Genomic DNA, 20,031 nt, shown 5'->3' with positions numbered 1-20,031 from the left:
TGAGTAAGTAGGAGTGCCAGTTAGGAGGATATAATAATAATCCATGTGGGAGATGATAGTGACTTAGCCCAGGAGGTGGAGTTAGGAGTGAAATGTGACTAGATTCTAGATACGTAGTCATGTGTTGCTTAATGACAGGGATACATTCTGAGAAATACATTGTTAGGTGATTTCATTGTTGTACAAACATCACATAGTGCGCTTACATGAACCTAGATGGTATAGCCTATTGCTCCTAGGGTATAAACTTATATAGTATATTTCTGTACTGGATACTGTAGGCATTTGTAACACAGTGATAAGTATTTGTTTACATAAACATAGGAAAGGTACAGTAAAAATACGGTCTAAAGGATAAAAAAAAAAAAGGTGCACCTGATAGGGCATTTAGCACAAATGAAGCTTAGAAGATTGAAAGTTGCTCTGGGTAAGTCAGTGAGTGAGTGGTAAGTGAATGTGAGGGCTTATGTTATTACTGTACACTGCTGTAGACTTTATAAACACTGTACACTTAGGCTACACTAAATTTTTTTTAACGTTTTGATTTGTTTGTAATAATAATACGCTTAAAACACATTGTACACAGTCGGGCACGGTGGATTGTACCTGTAATCCCAGCATTTTGGGAGGCCAAAGTGGATGGATCACTTGAGGCCAGGAGTTTGAGGCCAGCCTGGGCAACATAGCGAAACCCCGTCTCTATAAAAAATACAAAAATTAGCCGGGTGTGGTTGTGCCTGTAATCCCAGCTACTTAAGAGGCTCAGGCACGAGAATCGCTTGAACCTAGTAGGTAGAGGTGGAGGTTGCAGTGAGCTGAGATCATGCCACTGCACTCCAGCCTGGGCGACAGAGTGAGACTCTGTCTTAAACACACACACACACACACACACACACACACACACACACCACACATTGTGTGGCTATCTAAAAAATAACTTTCTTTCCTATATCCTTAAGGGCTTTTTGGAGGGGAGGGGCAGAGTTTTCTTTCTTTTTTTTTTTTTTTTAAACAACTTTTATTTTAGGCTTGGGAGTACATGTGAGGTTTTACTGCAAGGTAAACTCATGTACAGGTTTTTTTGTACAGATTGTTTCATCACCCAGGTATTAAGCACTTTTTCTATTTTTAAAATTTTTTATTGCCTTTTAAAAAAATGTGCAATTTACAATGCCTTCTTCTGTAATACCTCCTGAAGGACCTGCCTTAGGCTGTTTTAGTTAACTTTAAAAAAAAATAGATAGAAGAAGTACATTCTAAAGTAACCAAAGAAAGTATACTAAATACTTCAGAAATCAGTGACCTAGGTTTTTTTTAATCATTATCAAATATTATACTGTACATAAATTGTATGTACTGTACTTTTATATGATTGGCAGTACAGTAGGTTTGTTTATGCCAGCATTGGCACAAGCAATATGATTTAACAACAGCTACAATGTCACTAGGCAATAGGAACTTTTCAGCTCCATTATAATCTTACAGTACCACAGTCATATATGTGGTCCATCATTGACCATAATGTTTTTATGCAGCACATGACTGTACTAGGTATCTTTTTAAGGTAGAACTAATGGATTTGCTAGTGGCTAAATGTAGGGTATCAAATAGACGAAGCAAGAGGGTTAATGGTTTTGGAAGAATGAAGTTGTCATTTACTGAGTTGAAGACTGTAAAAGTGAAGAAGATTCAAGAGTTTGGTTTTAGACATGTGAAGTTTAAGATGTCTCTTATGATAGAGGAAGTGAATGTAAAGACATTTTAATAGATGTCTCTTCTGATAGAAGAAGTGAAGGTGAAGGTTCAGGAATTTGGTTTTAGACAGGTGAAATTTAAGTTGTCTAGTAGAAGATTATCTGGCAGATTCCTGAACCAAGAGGAGATGGCAAGTAGAAAGTTAGATGTGTAAGTCTGACTAAGAGAGAAAGGCTCAAGCTGGAGAAATTTACTTGGGAGTTGTTTATTTAGAGGAATTATATTGAACAAGATCATGGAGGTTGTGAGGAGAAAAGGTCCAAGGACTGAGTTCTGAGAATAGTCTCAACATTTAAATGTTAGGGTGATAAAGAGGAACCAGCATAGGAGATCGAGAAGGAACATCCACAGGGTTGGAGGAAAGCTAGAAATAGTTGTGTCCTGGAAGTCAAATGAAGAGCACGTGTCAAGCAGGATGCTGGGACCAACTGTGTCAAGTGATGCGGTAGGTCAGTGAAGTGAATACTGAATATTGACTGTTGGATTTAGCTCCATCTAGGTCATTGTTTATAGTGGGGATGAAAGCATTAGAGTGAACTTAGGAGAAAATGAGAGGTGAGGAACTGAAGATAAATACAAACAACTTTTTTGAGCAGTTTTTCTATAAAGGATGGAAATGGAGTTTAATATGGGAGCATATTCACCCTCCATTAGGTTGGAGGTGAGAAGTACTTTTTAGAACTGCATCTAAAATAGGCTGAATCCAGGTGCTTATGAGCACTATCTGTAAGCTTTTATTTAGACACCCAGACTCATTCTTAGCTTAGCTTTGCTTGTAACCTACTGCACTAGTGGTTTCAAACTAAAGGAGGTGATGATACAGAGGTAGCTGTGGTCTGAACTTGATGTCTAGAAATAGCCTTCATATCATTTTAGAATTCTTGATGGGTTACCAATATTGAAAAATCACAGGATTTACATTTAAAATCCAGATTTTAATTTTAGAAGATCTGGTGAAATTGGGCCTCGTAATCTACATCCCAAAAACATTAGACTGGTCTTTACAATTCATTGCAGTTCTCACTGCTTAAGAGTTTGTTGCTCCAAGTGCTAGTGATGCCATTTAGTATACAGCTTCTGTTATCTCTTTTACACACAGCCTCCTTCATTCATTTATATTACTTCAAGTGTAGGCATTTGATTCTGTGACCTCTTCACTTTGTCAGCATCTGACAGGTAGAGTCATCATCCCGCAGGTAGGGATAAAGTGTGTCATGATTAGTCTTTATACCTCAGTGACTAGGGCCTACCACACAGTAGACCCACAAGAAATTTTTTAATGAACTCACTCTGCCTTTTGCTATAAGAATAATTGACAGATGTAACATACAATGATGCAGAGTAAACTTTTCTGCTTGTAACACAACTAAGTAGTATTGATACTCAGTGTGAGAGCCCATCTACTATAGTCTGGCAGGTTGGAGGTAAGAGTTTCCTGTAGAGTGGTAGCTGCTTCTAACTAAATAATTGGCTATTACTTGAAACTAGTGTATATGACAGCAGTGTATAACAAAATATCTTGATTTTAGTTGCCCTTTGAAAGTACTCTGTTCTTTGTTCTTCAGGGAGACTTTGACATTTTCTCTCAACATATTTTGTATAAATTTCCCTATGTTTTGGAAAGTTTAGTATTAAGCTCCTCATGAACTGGAGCTTGCTGTTGATGAGGTAACTTCAGAGCCATAGTTAGTTCCACAATCAAAGTGGCCTGTCTCACGTGTAGTTGATAGTGAAAATAGTTGTTTAGGTGTGTTTTCTTGTGTGGACATCTATTCTCCACCCGCTCTCAAGTTGGGGATAGGGGAGAGCTTATTTTGACAGTTTTCCAGAAGGTGGCAAGTTGTTCAAATGCAGTTTTCTTTTTTCCTTTATACTCCCGCATGCTCTTTTCCCACCTTCTTTTTTCTAGTTATAGTTAAAATGAACAACTTTGTTTTATAAAACTAAAGCTTTATATTCGGTTCATTAAATATTCCACAACTACAGTTTTCCATTCTGAAAGAATGAACTTCTTGGTATGTTCATGCTATTTGTCAGAAAGCTAATGATGTGTTCTATAAATACTTATCAATACCACTGTGTCTTTGTTAAGTAAAACCTGTCATGATTCCTGCAGAATTGAAGGTATTGGTTTTCATATAACCTTTAATAGCATAAGAGGGCTGGGTGTGGGTTGCTCATGCCCAGCACTTTGGGAGGCTGAGGTGGGGGCATAACTTGAGCCCAGGAGTTTGAGACCAGCCTGGGCAACATGGCAAGACTCTGCCTCTACAAAAAATCAGCCTGCTGTGGTGGTGCATGCCAGCTACATGGGAGGCTGAGGCAGGAGGATTACTTGAGCCCAGGAAGTTGATGCTATAGTGAGCTGTGTTCACATCACTGCACTGCAGCCTGGATGACAGAGTAAGATGCTGTCTGACACACACACAAAAGCCTAAGAAGGTGAGAGTAAGCCTGGAATAAAATTTATATCCTTTGCTTAATTGGCTATCATTATTAATAGGGTTCTAATTAGATAGTTAGATAACATGAAGTAAAAACCAAGGATTGGCAGACTATGGCCCAAAGGCCAAATCCAGCCACTCCTATTCATTTATGCATTGTATGTGGCTGCTTTCCCCGTTTCAGTTGCAGAGCTGAGTTAGTTGAGAAAGCTAGAAATATTTACTTGTCCTTAACAGAAAGTTTACCCTTCCTTCTCTATTTCTGTCGATTGTATGTTCTGCTTAAAGTGTACCCTTACGTTCTGTTTCTTTTGGTAGGCCACCTGAAATTGTCTCTACTTATTTGCAAATCTGATTATATAGTATTGTGTTGGCCGTGAGAAATTTTTAATATATGTAATGTGCTACTCAAATTCATTGAGGTTTTTTTCCCCTAATTTGTCTGAGCACAGAAACAAACCTTAATGCAACACATTCTGCGCTGTGACTATGAGGCCTGTCGACAATATCTAATGAATCTTGAGCAAGCGGTTGTTTTAGAGCAGAATCTACAGATGCTACAGACATTCATCAGCCACAGATGTGATGGAAATCGAAATATTTTGCATGCTTGTGTATCAGTTTGCTTTCCAACCAGCAATAAAGAAACTAAAGAAGAAGAGGGTGAGATTAAGAACTATAGCAAGGTCTTTAAAGGGAGTTTTTAGGCAATTTTGAAAATGTAACAGTTGTTAAAGAAAAGCAAATCACTATAAAGAATTTGTGTGTCCTTTTTTTTTTTTTCTTTCTCAGAAGGTAAAGATGGGTATGTAACAAATAAAATTTTCCACCAGTATGTTTTTATTGTATTTAATACCATATGATATATACAAACTGGATATGTAATACTAAATGAACTTTACTGATTTTATAATTGCAGATGACTTTTATTACATGAGACTTATTTAGCAGGTTAAGCCAAGTTACATTGAGGCAACTTTTATCTAAATTTTTAGAATGTAGGGGAGAAAAATCACTTAGTGAGGTATTATATGTTTTTGGAAGGTAAATAAGCTTTTTTTTGCCATAAAGTTTTTAATTGGCTAAATGAAGGGAGAAATTGAGAACAGAGTGTAAATATGTAATTCATAATGTGTTTATTTTGAATTTGCTGATGATACTCTGGTAGCTACATTTTTGAATAGTGGTTTGCAGGTTTCTGACCTTTATGTCATTATCGTTGAATCAGTAAGGATTATACATAGTACATAAACTGAGACTGAAGTACTGGTAAGTAGGTCTTTTTCTGTTTTAATAAGTGAAAGCTAAATTTCAGTTTTCTTATTAATGACCTTATTTTTGCCCTTCGTGGATTGAGAAGTAAGGCGGAATAAGGAAATAAATCACATATGAAAGGTCAGATAGTTCAGTCTGTCTGAAGTGTTAGTTGCTCTAAGGAGGAAAAATTGAAAAATTGGTTATCTAGTATGTGAATTAGAGTACTAAATATATAGAGATTAGTGTTTATTGGACTACATACTCAGTGTATTAGTTTTAAAACTTAAATTGATCTTAATTTTTTCTCATTTTTCAGAAGCGGAGCGTTCTGAAAGAAATACATTTGCAGAAAGGCTTTCTGCTGTTGAGGCCATTGCAAATGCAATATCAGTTGTTTCAAGTAATGGCCCAGGTAATCGGGCTGGATCATCAAGTAGCCGAAGGTAATGTGATTTTTACCAGGAAACTTTAATTGGAGGAAAAAACCAAGTACAGAAAGCAGTATATCTCTTACCTGTGGTGTACATGAATTGGTGGGTCCTTTTTTGTTTCATTTTTGTTCCTCCCAATAACACCCTGGGAAAAATAATCTGATAACAAATTAGAGTTTAAGGTAGAGCTGGGACACTTAATAAATTTGAGATAATTTAGACAAGTAGTTTAAATTTGTTTCTTTCAATTTGTTCTAAATTCATCATTCTTGCTTCCTAGGAAGTTACTATCTTATTTGGAGAGCAAGTAGTATAATAATTGAAGGAATCTTAATCTTTTCAGATTGCTTATTTAGGTCAGTTTCTCAGATATCTTGATCTGGGAAAAAAATAAAAGGCTGATGTGTATTGTGGATGTCTGATGTTTAAATTTTCAGGCTGAGTTTTGGGATGGACAAACTTTTATAACACATTAAAAATTGCTAGGTATTTGACTAGATAATGAATATAAAGAATTCAGGATATAGTTTTCTTTCTGTAGGAAAAAAATTTATTGTCTGCTTGACAAGATCATTAATGGAAGCACTGCTCACTATGTGCTAATGTGGTAGGTTGCAAAGTCTACTTAAAATGAAGATTCTCCTTGCCTATTTTCTGTTCCATAGTTAACTATTCCTTTAAAAATGTGTATTCTTAAATTGGCAACAGGAAGGCTTCCAAGTTGATACTTTACCAGGTTCAAAAACATCCTGAATGAGATTTATCAAAAAGTATTCATGGGTGACCAAATTATAATTTAAAACAGTGCAAAAACGTTATGTAGACTAAACAAAATGGAAATTATCACCAGTTTATTTATTCAGGACTATACTAGGCAGACAAAGTGTTTGGTCTAAAGTGGGAAGCAACTTAAATTCTTCATGAAGAAATTAGTGTCTGAATTATTTCAGGTATTTCATTTCCTCAGGGAAATTACAGGTGCAAATCAAGTTGGACTCTGATATGGTTGGTCCAATGCCAGTGCGGCCATCTTTTTTTCATGTCAGGATTATTTTGAAGGCAAAGACTAAAAGGAGCTTCAAGAGTGGGTGATGTGTTGCTCACAGAAATAATTTGCAGAGTAAGCTCCTTTGAGGAATTTGCCGAAGATTTCACTGCAGTGCTCTTAACCAGTTCAAACTCAGGGCTGCCGGTTGAACAGATGAAAGCACAGGAGTCTTATTATCCACGCCGGGCAGTAGGAAGTCCACAGACTGCTTCATTGAAGTGAAACCCTCCTCTAGCCTCCAATGGATTTTCTAGGCGATGCCCCTTGATGAGTATGCAGGCTGGGATTCATGAGCTGTAAGCTCAAAACTGATGCAATTTCAATATTGAATGGAATACTGTTAAATGCCTTCAGATGATGATTTGACTCAGAAGTTTTATTATGTGACTCAATAGTTCCTGAGTACAAAGGGCAGATTTAGTGGAAAGCTTGATTGATGCATCTGATTGCAGGTGTATGTACTCTAGAGATTGTTAATCTGGAAGACACATGACCTTCGCTTTTTTGTCACAGTGTTATGTTTGAACATGACTGGATTCTAAGGCTTCTGTAGCATGGATATAACGTGCTTACAAAGAGGAAATTACATCATCCTTGAATTCTTCCATATTGTCAGAAAATACGATGACTCCAGGCAAGCCTTTACGAAGAAATGTCAAAACTCTGAATCTTAGCAGCCAAGGTGGTATCTCCTCAGTATTGTCCTCAGCCACTGAGGATACAGGTGAATCTTCATGAATTGTGTACAACATCTTGAAGAATAATTTTCTTTTTTTGTTTTTTGTTTTTTGTTTTTTAAGAATCTATATGAGGAGCTGGGCATTGTACTTAAAAATGTTCCCAAGACCTAATGAAGAAAAGAGGTTAAGGACAATTTTAAAAATGACAAGGAATGGCCCCCTCATTTAATATTGAATTGACTACATCACAGCAACAAAGTTGGGAGTTTGCAAGTTCAAGATGAGACTATGGTCTCAATTTATCTTCATTTATTCTTAATCTGCTTTAAGCTAGAAGTTGGAGAATAGCCCACATAATGTTTTTTGTTTGGCCTGCGCAATGTTAAAATTTTTTTTTCTTTTAATTTGAATGCCTTTAGATAAGCATGTGTGCCTCTAGCTTGTCACTACCCCCATTTCTTACACCTGACTTCCCTTATTTTACCTTTCTGACCCATTAGCCATTGAGTTTGTGACTCTGGTGTAAGCATTCTTGAAAAGGCCAAAACATGCATTTATTTTCAGGTTATTTGCAGTGTCTCCCAATTATTGCTGATTTTTTTTCTTTGTGCTTTGAGTAAGACACATTAGGTAGGATACCAGGTGTCTGTTGAGCTTAATTAAAATTGTATAGGAGCATCACAGTGTGAACAGTCACCATGGTGTGTGCTGTTACTGGTAAGGAGTCTTCCTTTTCCGCTGGGTGATATCTTTGGACAGGGAAGTGACCTGGACTGAAACAGTCACTGTGCCATGCTCCCATCCACATTATAAAAACTCTTAAACTCAAATTTCTAAATTGGAAAAAGAAGACATTGATACTATAAAAGAATTAACTATAGTTATTTTTTAATAGTGAATACTATAATGGCAAATATATTATTTGAGACAGTAACATTTACTTTGCAGAATCTTCTAGAGTGTTTTTATTCCAAAAAATACATCATAAATAAGTCTTATAAAATAGATATGTTCTTGAACATAGCCTTTAAAAGTAATTTTTGTGAATGCCTTTTTAAAAAAAGTTCCTTATAAAATTAAAAATGTATTGACGTGGAAAAACACATTTATCCTCAATTAAATAATAATTGCAATTAGAGATTTAAACATTAATAAAACTTGAAATTATTTCTAGATGTATTATGCGTATCTAGTAAGGTGTTAGGTCTTTCACATGAGAATGTCATGTCTGAGATTAATTCTACATGGGAGAATGAAGTCCCTTATGCGTTGTCTGGCCCTCAAAATGAAATTTTTACTCTTTATCCATTTACAAGCTCTAAAATTGTGGCTGAGTGAAGGGATTTGCCTTTTGTGCTCTCTTAAATCATTGTTAGTTCTAAATGTATTAATTTTGTAGCCGTTGTAAGGTTTTATTCAAAGGTAAAGTATAGATTTTCATACAGGTAGTTCCCATTTCCCCTAACGAGTTCTGTGTTTGTGATTATTTCTTTTTCTTTTTAGTGATGTGTACACCTGTATAGTATTTTTTTTTTATAGCAGGAGGAAAAAAAACCATGCCCATACATTAACAACACATTTTATAAACTCTAGTTTCATTCATTAATTTCTTTGGGATGCAAGTTGTACTGTTAAAAATTCTTTTTTTGTGTGTAAAAATCTAAATTGGTCTTTGTTTTAAAACTACTCATTGTGTGGATATTAGTTCAGTTGCTTTTGAGATTATAAAAGGGATTTAGTGTTAAACAATACTGGTTTTGTGCTAATCAGTATGATTGCTGATGTCTACTATTAAACTTAATTATTACTGATTATAAATGGGGGATAGAAACTTTTTTTGTTTTAATGTTTAGCTGTTCTTTTATCTGAACTGTATGAAAGATTATTTCTAATCTTACTTCACCGCAGCTTTCGTTCCCTGTGCTTAAGTTTGTGTGGGAGCTTAATATAGTGATTTTAGTGCTGAACGGTGTACTAGGAGCCCCCAGTTTTATTTCTATCCCTCACTGACTTATTCTGTGATTCCAGAATTGGCATTTGTACTTCACTTCCCTTGCCTGGAGTGCTTGCTTGTAGGACATACTTTCATCTTCTCAGATGAGAAGTTCTGTACACCGTTTCATTATGTGTAGGTATGGTAGTGAGCTCTGATTTTGTTCATGTTCTTTTAGTTTGAGATTACGGGAAATGATGAGACGTTCGTTGAGAGCAGCTGGTTTGGGTAGACATGAAGCTGGAGCTTCATCCAGTGACCACCAGGATCCAGTTTCACCCCCCATAGCTCCCCCTAGTTGGGTTCCTGACCCTCCTGCGATGGATCCTGGTAAGAGCTGTTATTTAATTTCATTTAGTGTTTAACAAAAAGAGCAGGTCATGAAAGGAAATAATTTTAACATTTTAAAGGGATGTTTAGAAATTTGAAATATTTGAAAGTAGTATGATGAATATTATAACTAGTTTAGCTATAAAAATTAGATTTAAGGTATTTATATTTTAAAAATTAAAATTCCAGAACTCTTGTCAGGTATTCCACTTTTACTGAAATATTTATTTCTATACTGGTAAGAAGCTCAATAATCCCTTTATTAGTAATATATCAAGATAAGTCAATAGATTTGCCTAGTGGATTCCTTCTCTTGTAGTTTGGAAAAGAAGTTTCCACTTAAAATCTATCCAATTTGACCTTTGGCTTGCAGAGAAAAGCCTTAAGGCCAGTTAAGAGAACATGTTAAGAATATGTTGCCTATAATGATATACATCCTACTGTTCTGTTTACTGAAAGATGGTGACATTGATTTTATCCTGGCCCCCGCTGTGGGATCTCTTACCACAGCAGCAACCGGTACTGGTCAAGGACCAAGCACCTCCACTATTCCAGGTAAGAATCTGTACTCTTTGTCTGCCTAGTCATCTGGAAGAAAAAAGGACACACTTTGGATATAGGGTTCTACAGGTCTACACTTTATCTCAAGGAGACTTTTCTTTGCTTGAAAAACATCTAATTCTCTGAATTACCTTCCATCTGTCAGTGCAAATATGTGGTGTCTGTGTACATACATTTAGAAATCAGATGAGATTTGTAAAATGGTGTTCATAGGTTTAAATTATTTGTGATGAAGTTAATTTATTATTGATACTAGAATATTGTTCTGGTAGCTTATGCCTGATATATTATTCCAGCATATTCTTTAAAAAAAAAAACTGTAACTGCTCCTTGCAGAGCAGGGCTAGCTACACCATAGGCAGTGTGCCCTATTATCTATGTGCTTATGTGCCCCATAGGCAGGGTAGCCCAGAATATTCTTTTACTGTGTCTTCTTCATTCTTGTTTTGTACCAAATGGATCTGCTTAATTACAGGTCCTTCCACAGAGCCATCTGTAGTAGAATCCAAGGATCGAAAGGCGAATGCTCATTTTATATTAAAATTGTTATGTGACAGTGTGGTTCTCCAGCCCTATCTACGAGAACTTCTTTCTGCCAAGTAAGAGGATTTGATATATTTTTCATGTGAAGATTTAGCTTAGCTTGGCTTTTACTATTAAAGTTTATCTTCTTACACTATATCTTACACTATATGGACAATACTTATGTAAATTTAAAACAATTTATCAGAATCTAGCATGATATTCCCTCTACTACTAAGCTCTGTTGAGTGAAAGAGTCCATCTCAACATCATGTAATGTACACTAAATGAATACAAACTGGCTTTTATGTTAGTTTGATTGAGGTGTATATTTATATGTGAAAGACTAAAACAAAATTTAGTTTTTTGTTTTATCGTGAACATTTATTTTATAATCAGGAAGGAAAATAAGTAGTAATTAATATTTTTACGTATAATTTTTCTTATTTTAGGGATGCAAGAGGGATGACCCCATTTATGTCAGCTGTAAGTGGCCGAGCTTATCCTGCTGCAATTACCATCTTAGAAACTGCTCAGAAAATTGCAAAAGGTAATTTATTTCAGATCCTAAATGAGTTACATATTTTTCAGTTTGGATAGATTCTCTTCTGTACATATATTATAATTATTCAGACTGAATTTCTATATATGTAAATGATACAATTGGTTGGAAATGATCAAGATGTGTGTGTGTATGAAATTCATGTGTTTATTATTCCTTCAAGTGTACTGTATCTTCCAACTTTCTATCAAAAAACAGCTGATATAAATTTATTGATTTAAAAATAAATACTCCGTAATGAACAGTGTAACAGCTTTGGAAAATAAGATGGATTACTGATAGAACCTCTTGGTAGTTAATTGGTGTTAAGTGATATAACTTTACAGAATAATAGACAGATGTCTTGTTGTTATTTCTGACTTAGAATTCCTGCTAAATAGAAAGCATTAAGGAGTATCAATTCTTACCTTCCAGCCTTTGAAAGTTTAAAGTAGTTATCTTTTTAAAACACTGATAAATAGTTTATGAGATGGTCTATAATTTGCTAAATAGAGCCAGGACTTGAGTCTTAACTGCCTGAAACAGAGCTAAGGATTCAGATGGCTGATGTATAGTGTGTTTGTATTGGCATCATATGTGGGTATGATGTAATTATGCTTTACTTTATATTGTTCCAGAGTTGGTTAGATTTCTTTGCATGTCGTCTTTGTATATCACTTTTTAAAATTGATATATAATTTCTGGTTTATATTGTATATATGCTAAGGCTTTCCAGTTGAAGAAAATGGGTGGCTAATTAAGTCCTTTCCTGAAAGATGAACTGCTATGTTCTTACTTTTTTAGCTGAAGTATCCTCAAGTGAAAAAGAGGAAGATGTATTCATGGGAATGGTTTGCCCATCAGGTACCAACCCTGATGACTCTCCTTTATATGTCTTATGTTGTAATGACACTTGCAGTTTTACATGGACTGGAGCAGAGCACATTAACCAGGTAAGTTATTTTTACATTTTCCTGTATTAATCATATCTTTGTGTCTTTTTTCCCTATGACTATCACTAGACTTACAGTCTGCAGCTTTGGAATTGTTAAGTCTGATGTGAAGAAAGTTGATTTAATTCCTAAGTAAATGAGGCAAAAGAGCCGATTGCTCACTTAAATATGGCATACCATGAAAATTCGAAATTTTCACTGGGTAGTATAATCTGATCCACAAATATTGATACAGATTTTATAACTACAGTGCCTTTTTGGGGGTGATACAAATTATTTTTTTCTACTGGTAATATTTCTATTTGTATATTACAAACTGTATATTTGCTGTAGCCCTTTATAAGTCCTAGTTTTCCAAAGCACATTAATTTTGTTTGTTGAGATTGAATTGTTTTAGAAGATACCAGAAATAATTATTATGATGAGATATGTGCATACTTATAATTATTCCTTTAAAAGTACACTCTTAATTTTAGGATATTTTTGAGTGTCGAACTTGTGGCTTGCTGGAGTCACTTTGTTGTTGTACGGAATGTGCAAGGGTTTGTCATAAAGGTCATGATTGCAAGTGAGTACAATTCTGGTTTTATTTAGTTTAATATTATAAGCTGTTTAGATTTATATTGCTGTATGGAAATAATCTGTACTAAGTCATGTTTTAATTCAGAAAGCATGAGGTTACATTTCCCTTGTTTAAGTCAGTTTATGTATAATGATGTGATTCTTGATTTAAAGTATACTGTGAAATGTTTGGTTTCTTTGCTAGTTCTAACATTGCCCTCTTTAAATAAAAGTAGGTGATTATACATTGTAACTAGGATCAGATTAGTCTTTTGAGAAGTATATCTACAGAATGTTCCTGAGTGTATTATGCAGCAGAGGTCTCAGGCCCCCTGTAGTGGAGTATACTAGGAGAAAATTGCCATAGGCCTAGAGGAAATCATGGTGAATGTTTGGACTGTGTCTTAAACTAAATGCAAGTCTTTCATTCAGCAACAGTTACCACAGCTAGTTCTGTTGGTTTTCACAGACCTGAGAAGCAATGAAATACCTAGCACCAACATCTGTGGTGTTTTAGGATTATGGATAGAGACTTCAGTATAAATGGCTACAAATGTTATAATAGAGAATTGGACTGTAAAAACCATCTACCATACCATTAAGTAATTGTATAAGACAAGTGAAAAATTTTAATAGATATTAAAAGAATTCTGGTTGGTATTTTTTGTTTTCCTTATTTTAAGCACCTAAAAGTGTGATAATCTGTTGTTATTGATTGTTTGCCAAGTGTACTAGATGCCAGCGTGGTGGCGAATAGTCCTGACAGTGTTCACAACCCTATCAGAGGCCACAAGTAAGAAATATCTGCCCATAGGGTTACAGGGTTCATTAGGTCATATAGGAGGACCACTTGAACTGGATTGGGAATTAGGGAAGAGATTCCAAAAGTGACTATACCTTAGAGTACCTCTTCTCATAGGAATTCCGTGTTGCTTTATAGATGTCATTACTACCAAGTAATCCTTCTTGTTATATAAGCTTTGACAGTTACACTTTGCATTTAGAAATTAACAAGGGCTCTTTCTGGTTTCAGTGAGTTATACCTTCATAATGTCAACATAAACCTTTGTATATTTAAAAAATTTCAGTTTTTGTACTTGTGTGTAAATTCTCTGTAGACTCAAACGGACATCACCAACAGCCTACTGTGATTGTTGGGAGAAATGTAAATGTAAAACTCTTATTGCTGGACAGAAATCTGCTCGTCTTGATCTACTTTATCGCCTGCTCACTGCTACTAATCTGGTTACTCTGCCAAACAGCAGGCAAGTGGGATTTTTGGGACGTACAATAAGTTAAATCAAAAGAGCGCAGCACACCTGAGTAGCTTTTCAGCCTCCCTTCTCACGACAACATTCTGTTTTGCAGGGGAGAGCACCTCTTACTATTCTTAGTACAGACAGTCGCAAGGCAGACGGTGGAGCATTGTCAGTACAGGCCACCTCGAATCAGGGAAGATCGTAACCGAAAAACAGCCAGTCCTGAAGGTGAGTTAATTAGACATTTATGACACTTGTGGGAAGCAATATGTTTTATTTTTGTTTTGGTCACTATTTCTTTCTCATTTTAGATTCAGATATGCCTGATCATGATTTAGAGCCTCCAAGATTTGCCCAGCTTGCATTGGAGCGTGTTCTACAGGACTGGAATGCCTTGAAATCTATGATTATGTTTGGGTCGCAGGAGAATAAAGACCCGTATGTATTCATTAAAACCTTTTTAGATTTATGTATTTCCTACGTTAGTGTAGACCTTTTACAGTTCATTCTGTCTTTCCTTTCTCCTCAAGTCTTAGTGCCAGCAGTAGAATAGGCCATCTTTTGCCAGAAGAGCAAGTATACCTCAATCAGCAAAGTGGCACAATTCGGCTGGACTGTTTCACTCATTGCCTTATAGTTAAGTGTACAGCAGATATTTTGGTAAGTTCTTTGAATGTGTATTACAAGTACATGAAAAGTATGTTTTTCAAGTACTCTTCTTTGCTGTGAAACTAGAAAAGAATTTAAACCTTAAGATCCAGTGCTAATGAGGTTATGGTAATAACACACTCAGATAGGGATGGGGTGGCATTGCATCTGTTCCTTTCTCTGGAAAACCATAAAACTATTAGTGCCCTCAGAACCTGTCATAAGTAAATAATTTACGATGTGAGAAAAATAAAGGCATGTCACAGAATAATGTAAAATTTAAAAACAGAAAAATATCAGCCCAATAATAGTGTAATCTTGAATCAAATTATAGCCTGACCACTTACTGGAATATGATGCAGCAATTTAAAAATAAATCGTATTGTAAGTAACATTAAAAAAAAAACACCAAACTGTGAAAGTTGGGTGTTCTCTGTAGCTAATATTTATACAAGAAGCTGTGCACAGAAAAGAGAAGAGAAAGTAATAATGGTTCCATGAGGGAGATGGGATTATGAATTTATTCATATAAATATTTGAGTCTGCTTTGCTGTTTTGGAAAGTGCCCCAGACTGAGTTAAACATATTCTTCCTCTGATTTCATATATTTGGTATTGTTCTTCTAAATATTAGTTGATATACTGAGGACTATGGGACAAAAAATAAGAAATCATACATTTAGGACTCACTGTATGTCAAGCACATTGGCAGGTATATTTCATAAACTGACCTTGTAAATGTTTTGGTTAAATTTGTTTTGAGATTTTATTATGAAATGTTAATACTTTAAAAATGTTAGAACTTATAACTTTATGAATGTCTAAATATCTTATGAAGTATCTTAACATTAATAGAGTGAATATAATTTTTTAAAGCTTTTAGATACTCTACTAGGTACGCTAGTGAAAGAACTCCAAAACAAATATACACCTGGACGTAGAGAAGAAGCTATTGCTGTGACAATGAGGTTTCTACGTTCAGTGGCAAGAGTTTTTGTTATTCTGAGCGTGGAAATGGCTTCATCCAAAAAGAAAAAGTACGGCATCCTTTTGATTTTGGTTTAGATAACATTTTCACACTGTTTTTGTGATAGTGATTTATGTATATGAAAAGATAGATTGCTTATATTTCTCTTTTTTTTTTTCTAGCAACTTTATTCCACAGCCAATTGGAAAATGCAAGCGTGTATTCCAAGCATTGTTACCTTATGCTGTGGAAGAATTGTGCAATGTAGCAGAGTCACTGATTGTTCCTGTCAGAATGGGGATTGCTCGTCCAACTGCACCATTTACCCTGGCTAGTACTAGCATAGATGCCATGCAGGGCAGTGAAGAATTATTTTCAGTGGAACCATTACCACCACGACCATCATCTGATCAGTCTAGCAGGTAACATGCTACCAGGAAACAGATTCCGATTAATCCTTTCTCTGGAAATGTCGTGTTTGACTTCCTAAAACCTTTGCATAAGCACTCAGGTGGTGTACATGATCATTTGTGTAACGTAAATAACAACCAGAAAGCCGGAATTTTAAATATTTTTCTACAACAACTGTATTATCAAGGACAGGGCTAAAATAACTCCATTATAAATGTTTCTAATTATAAGATTATTTGTTCTTAAGTTTCATTTATCTTTTCTATTTGTTTGATAGTTTGCCTAATTACACTGTAAGCTTGTTGAATCAGGATGTTGAGCAACTTAAAACTTTCCGATGTCCTTTAGCACACTGCTTCTCAAACTTTAATGTGTATGAAAATGACTTGGGGCTCTTATTAAAATATAGATGCCCACTCTAGAGGTCTTGAGGTGGGGCCTCTAACTTCATAGGTCTTTCAAGTTCTCAGGTGATGCCAATTCTGCTGGTTTAGGGGCCAGACTTTTCAGTAATAATGCTATAGATCTTTGGCAAATATTTAGTGTATTTTGTTTTTTCAAGTCTGATTTTATAACCATGTGCATGTGTGATGATGTTTTAATAAGGACCTTTAGGATCTAAAGACCCTTTTCCTCCTTTTCTGGAAAACATCTCTGTTAATAAGGATGGCCTGCTCTAGTGTTTGGGATAGTTCCCAAGTTGTTATGCTTGGATTTGATCTGGGTTGGTATTGAATATCTGCTCTCACTATTCTCCTATATGCTAGTATATGTGTCCCAATTTTTCCTTTAATGTCAGGTGTCCCTTTAATCTAAATCCAGTTTTGTCTGACAGAGCTCTCCCATAGTATCCTTGATACTGATATACCTCCAGGACTTGTTGAAAACTGTTATAAATCAAGCTGTGTATCTTCAGACTTGTCAAATCTATCCCATTATTAAATGATTCTGCTAGTGAGATCTGCTTGGACTCTGTATGATTTTCCTGATCTTGATACCCTGTGAGGAACTCATTAGTTACTTAAGTGGTATTACTTTGTGAATTCTTAGTATCCTTCCCTTGATCTTGTTCTGGAACATAAAAAATTGATGGCTGTTGAACAGATTTTGGGATCATCTCATCTCTAAACACTGCCCATGAAACTGTTCCTACTAAGTTTCAAGATTTTGTGTCATCTTGTCCTTAGTCTCATTATTAAAGTATTACATACTCTTAAACTCTCTTTATTCCATTCCCTTTGCTTGTTTCTTGAGGCAACTTCCTAAATCTTCCCAGAAGGAGATCTCATGTGATAATCAAGAAATAGTGCTAATGTTTTCTTCAACTGTTAGAAGTTGTTTATTATAGTACAGTACGTTCTTACCCATAAAGGGTGTATTTTGACTAGTGTTCCAAGGATGTCTTAAGTTGAAAAACATAGACTAGACCATTCTCTGGGATTTCACTTGTGTTGGATTATAGAAGGTGTATATCACCCCATTGAGTGTGAAGTCTTAAGAGTAGCTTTTTCTGTTGCTTCTTTCCACCTCTTGAAAATGTTCTTGTTATGTTCTTAATAAATAATCTGTTTCTACTTTATTTCTGTGTCTCTCATATAACAGTAACTAACAGTTACTGAAATTTTAGTACACACTAGGAACTTTCCTAAGTATTGTAGACACATTACCTGTTTTAATTTTCCCAATATGTCATAGATAACCACTATCATTCTAGTTTGTCAAATGGGGAAACTACGGCTCAGAAAAGTTAGACGACTTCTCCAGTGTAACACAGCTAATTAAAGTTTAGACGCTGAACTTGTCTTTACAGGTATACTTCCTTTTTTTTTTCTGTATTCTCCTGAATAGTAGATGGCAGAGTAGAGAGGAAGACTATTTGGTGCTTGCTGATAGTGTTGAGCCACCACACAGTTAACCAACACTGAACCAGGCTTTATAGTGTAGAGTGCAGTCCAAAACTCTCCAAAATGCAGACTTGTAGTTAGAAGTTCTCAAAAGAGACCTTTTTCCATTCTGCATCTATTCATGGCTGAGATAGGTAAGTCTCTCGAGGTATGATTTTTTTGTTTCACTCCTTCATGGTGTTGCCCTTTTAAGATTTATGTTTAGCTTTATATATGTGAGGGGGACAGAAGAGGAGATTCCTGTGATGACTTTCTATCCTTTGCTTAGCCTCCAGACTCTCATGTGAAATCTGTGGTTCCTTGAAGCCCTCCTAGCCCAAGAGACATCAATAGGTCCCTTTGGGATAAATGGTGGCACTTGTCTCTCCAAGCTTTATACAGTACAATCGTTTCTCTTTATCACCTGCACAGCTGTCCTTTTTTTTCTTTTTTAATATCTAGCATATATATGTGTTCCCTAACAAGAGTGGTTTCTCTGCGCAGTCTGCCAAATTACTGGAACTAGAAGTCCCCAAAACTTAGAAGTGTATTAACAGGGCTTTTTAGACTAGGCTTCAGGATTGTTGTGCTTCATTGTGCCAGCAAGTCTGTTGGGAAAAAAGTTGAAGTCACACTAACTGGAGAGTTACACGGGTTGAGTATTCCTAATCTGAAAATGTGAAATCTGAAATGCTGCAAAACTGGAAACTTTCTGAGCACCAACATGATGCTCAGAGGAAATGCTCATTGGAACATTTTGGATTTTGGGATTGAGGATGCTCAACTGGTAAATATATATAATGCAGATACTCCAAAATTAAAAAAAAAACAAAAAACAAAAAACGAACCCAAGATCAAAACACTTCTGGTTCCAAGCATTTCAAGTAAGGGATGTTCAACTGTAATATGTTTTATGTATTGGTATTTTTAAATTACTCTTTTTAAAGTTTTTGTAGAGATTGGGTCTCGCTGTGTTGCCCAGGTTGGTCTTAAATTCCTGTCCTCAAGCAATCCTCCCACCTCAGTCTCCCAAAACATTGGGACTACAGGCATTAGCCACTATACCCAGTCTATTTTGGCAGTATTATACATACTAAGTGCATAACTTCTTAAAGTAACTACTTTGAGGGGACTATAGTTGTTGTGGATGTTTCTTCTAGGATGTTTGTTTTAAAAAAGAAATACTCATTAGTTGTGGCTTCACACAGTACTGACTTTTATGTTTTAATGTTGAAATCTCTTTAGTGGTTGGAAATACCCTTTTTCATCTCTACAGATTTTCTCTTAGCCTTTCCCACTTTTGTAATCCATGATCTGTTTTACCAGTTACTTATTGTTCTAGTGTTAAACATCATATTGAGACTACTTATCTGTTTGTTTGAAGGCATGGTGTTTCAGTCAACTCTCAGGTCTAATTGGTTTGATTCTCATTTCTCATAGCAACTGAGATAGGAAAGAACCTGTCAGTGCAATCACTTAAAAGGTCTTTTGACTTCAACATGTTTTACCCCGTTTCTTAATCTATATATAATAGGTGACAGGGTTATTTAGCCACCAGTTTCAGATTTCTGGCCTGTATTTTAAGCTGTATTTTCTGGTTCGCCCTTTTCCTTTTATAATCCAGTCAACTGTCTTTTCTTGGTTGTCTCCAAGTCAGGTGTTTAGGGAAGTGAAGCTTTTGCCACTTTGCCTTTGGTTATGACTATTTTAAAAATCATGCTTTTGAACTGATGTTTTCCCCACACACATCAGCAAGTCATTAGTTAATAAGCTCATTCAAAGTAGAAA

The 20,031-nt window shown here is 35.5% G+C and overlaps 1 protein-coding gene across 6 annotated transcripts in view; it reads left to right on the top strand.

Moving 5' to 3' along the window:
• Positions 1–20,031, top strand: part of UBR5 (ubiquitin protein ligase E3 component n-recognin 5) — a 152,441-nt gene that overhangs the window by 96,220 nt on the left and 36,190 nt on the right. For all 6 annotated transcript variants that reach the window (XM_054498353.2, XM_054498352.2, XM_063669005.1 and 3 more), the window contains exons 21-34: positions 4,652–4,862; positions 5,773–5,899; positions 9,787–9,938; positions 10,398–10,493; positions 10,975–11,098; positions 11,474–11,571; positions 12,367–12,515; positions 12,992–13,083; positions 14,195–14,341; positions 14,445–14,563; positions 14,647–14,773; positions 14,866–14,995; positions 15,859–16,019; positions 16,132–16,371. In XM_054498353.2, coding sequence (XP_054354328.2) covers positions 4,652–4,862; positions 5,773–5,899; positions 9,787–9,938; positions 10,398–10,493; positions 10,975–11,098; positions 11,474–11,571; positions 12,367–12,515; positions 12,992–13,083; positions 14,195–14,341; positions 14,445–14,563; positions 14,647–14,773; positions 14,866–14,995; positions 15,859–16,019; positions 16,132–16,371 — 1,973 coding nt within the window. The remainder of the gene's footprint in view (positions 1–4,651; positions 4,863–5,772; positions 5,900–9,786; positions 9,939–10,397; positions 10,494–10,974; positions 11,099–11,473; positions 11,572–12,366; positions 12,516–12,991; positions 13,084–14,194; positions 14,342–14,444; positions 14,564–14,646; positions 14,774–14,865; positions 14,996–15,858; positions 16,020–16,131; positions 16,372–20,031) is intronic.

This window comes from Pongo pygmaeus, chromosome 7, assembly GCF_028885625.2.
Source record: "Pongo pygmaeus isolate AG05252 chromosome 7, NHGRI_mPonPyg2-v2.0_pri, whole genome shotgun sequence".
NCBI classification, from domain to species: Eukaryota; Metazoa; Chordata; class Mammalia; order Primates; family Hominidae; genus Pongo; species Pongo pygmaeus.
This window is presented reverse-complemented; position numbering and strand designations above follow the sequence as displayed.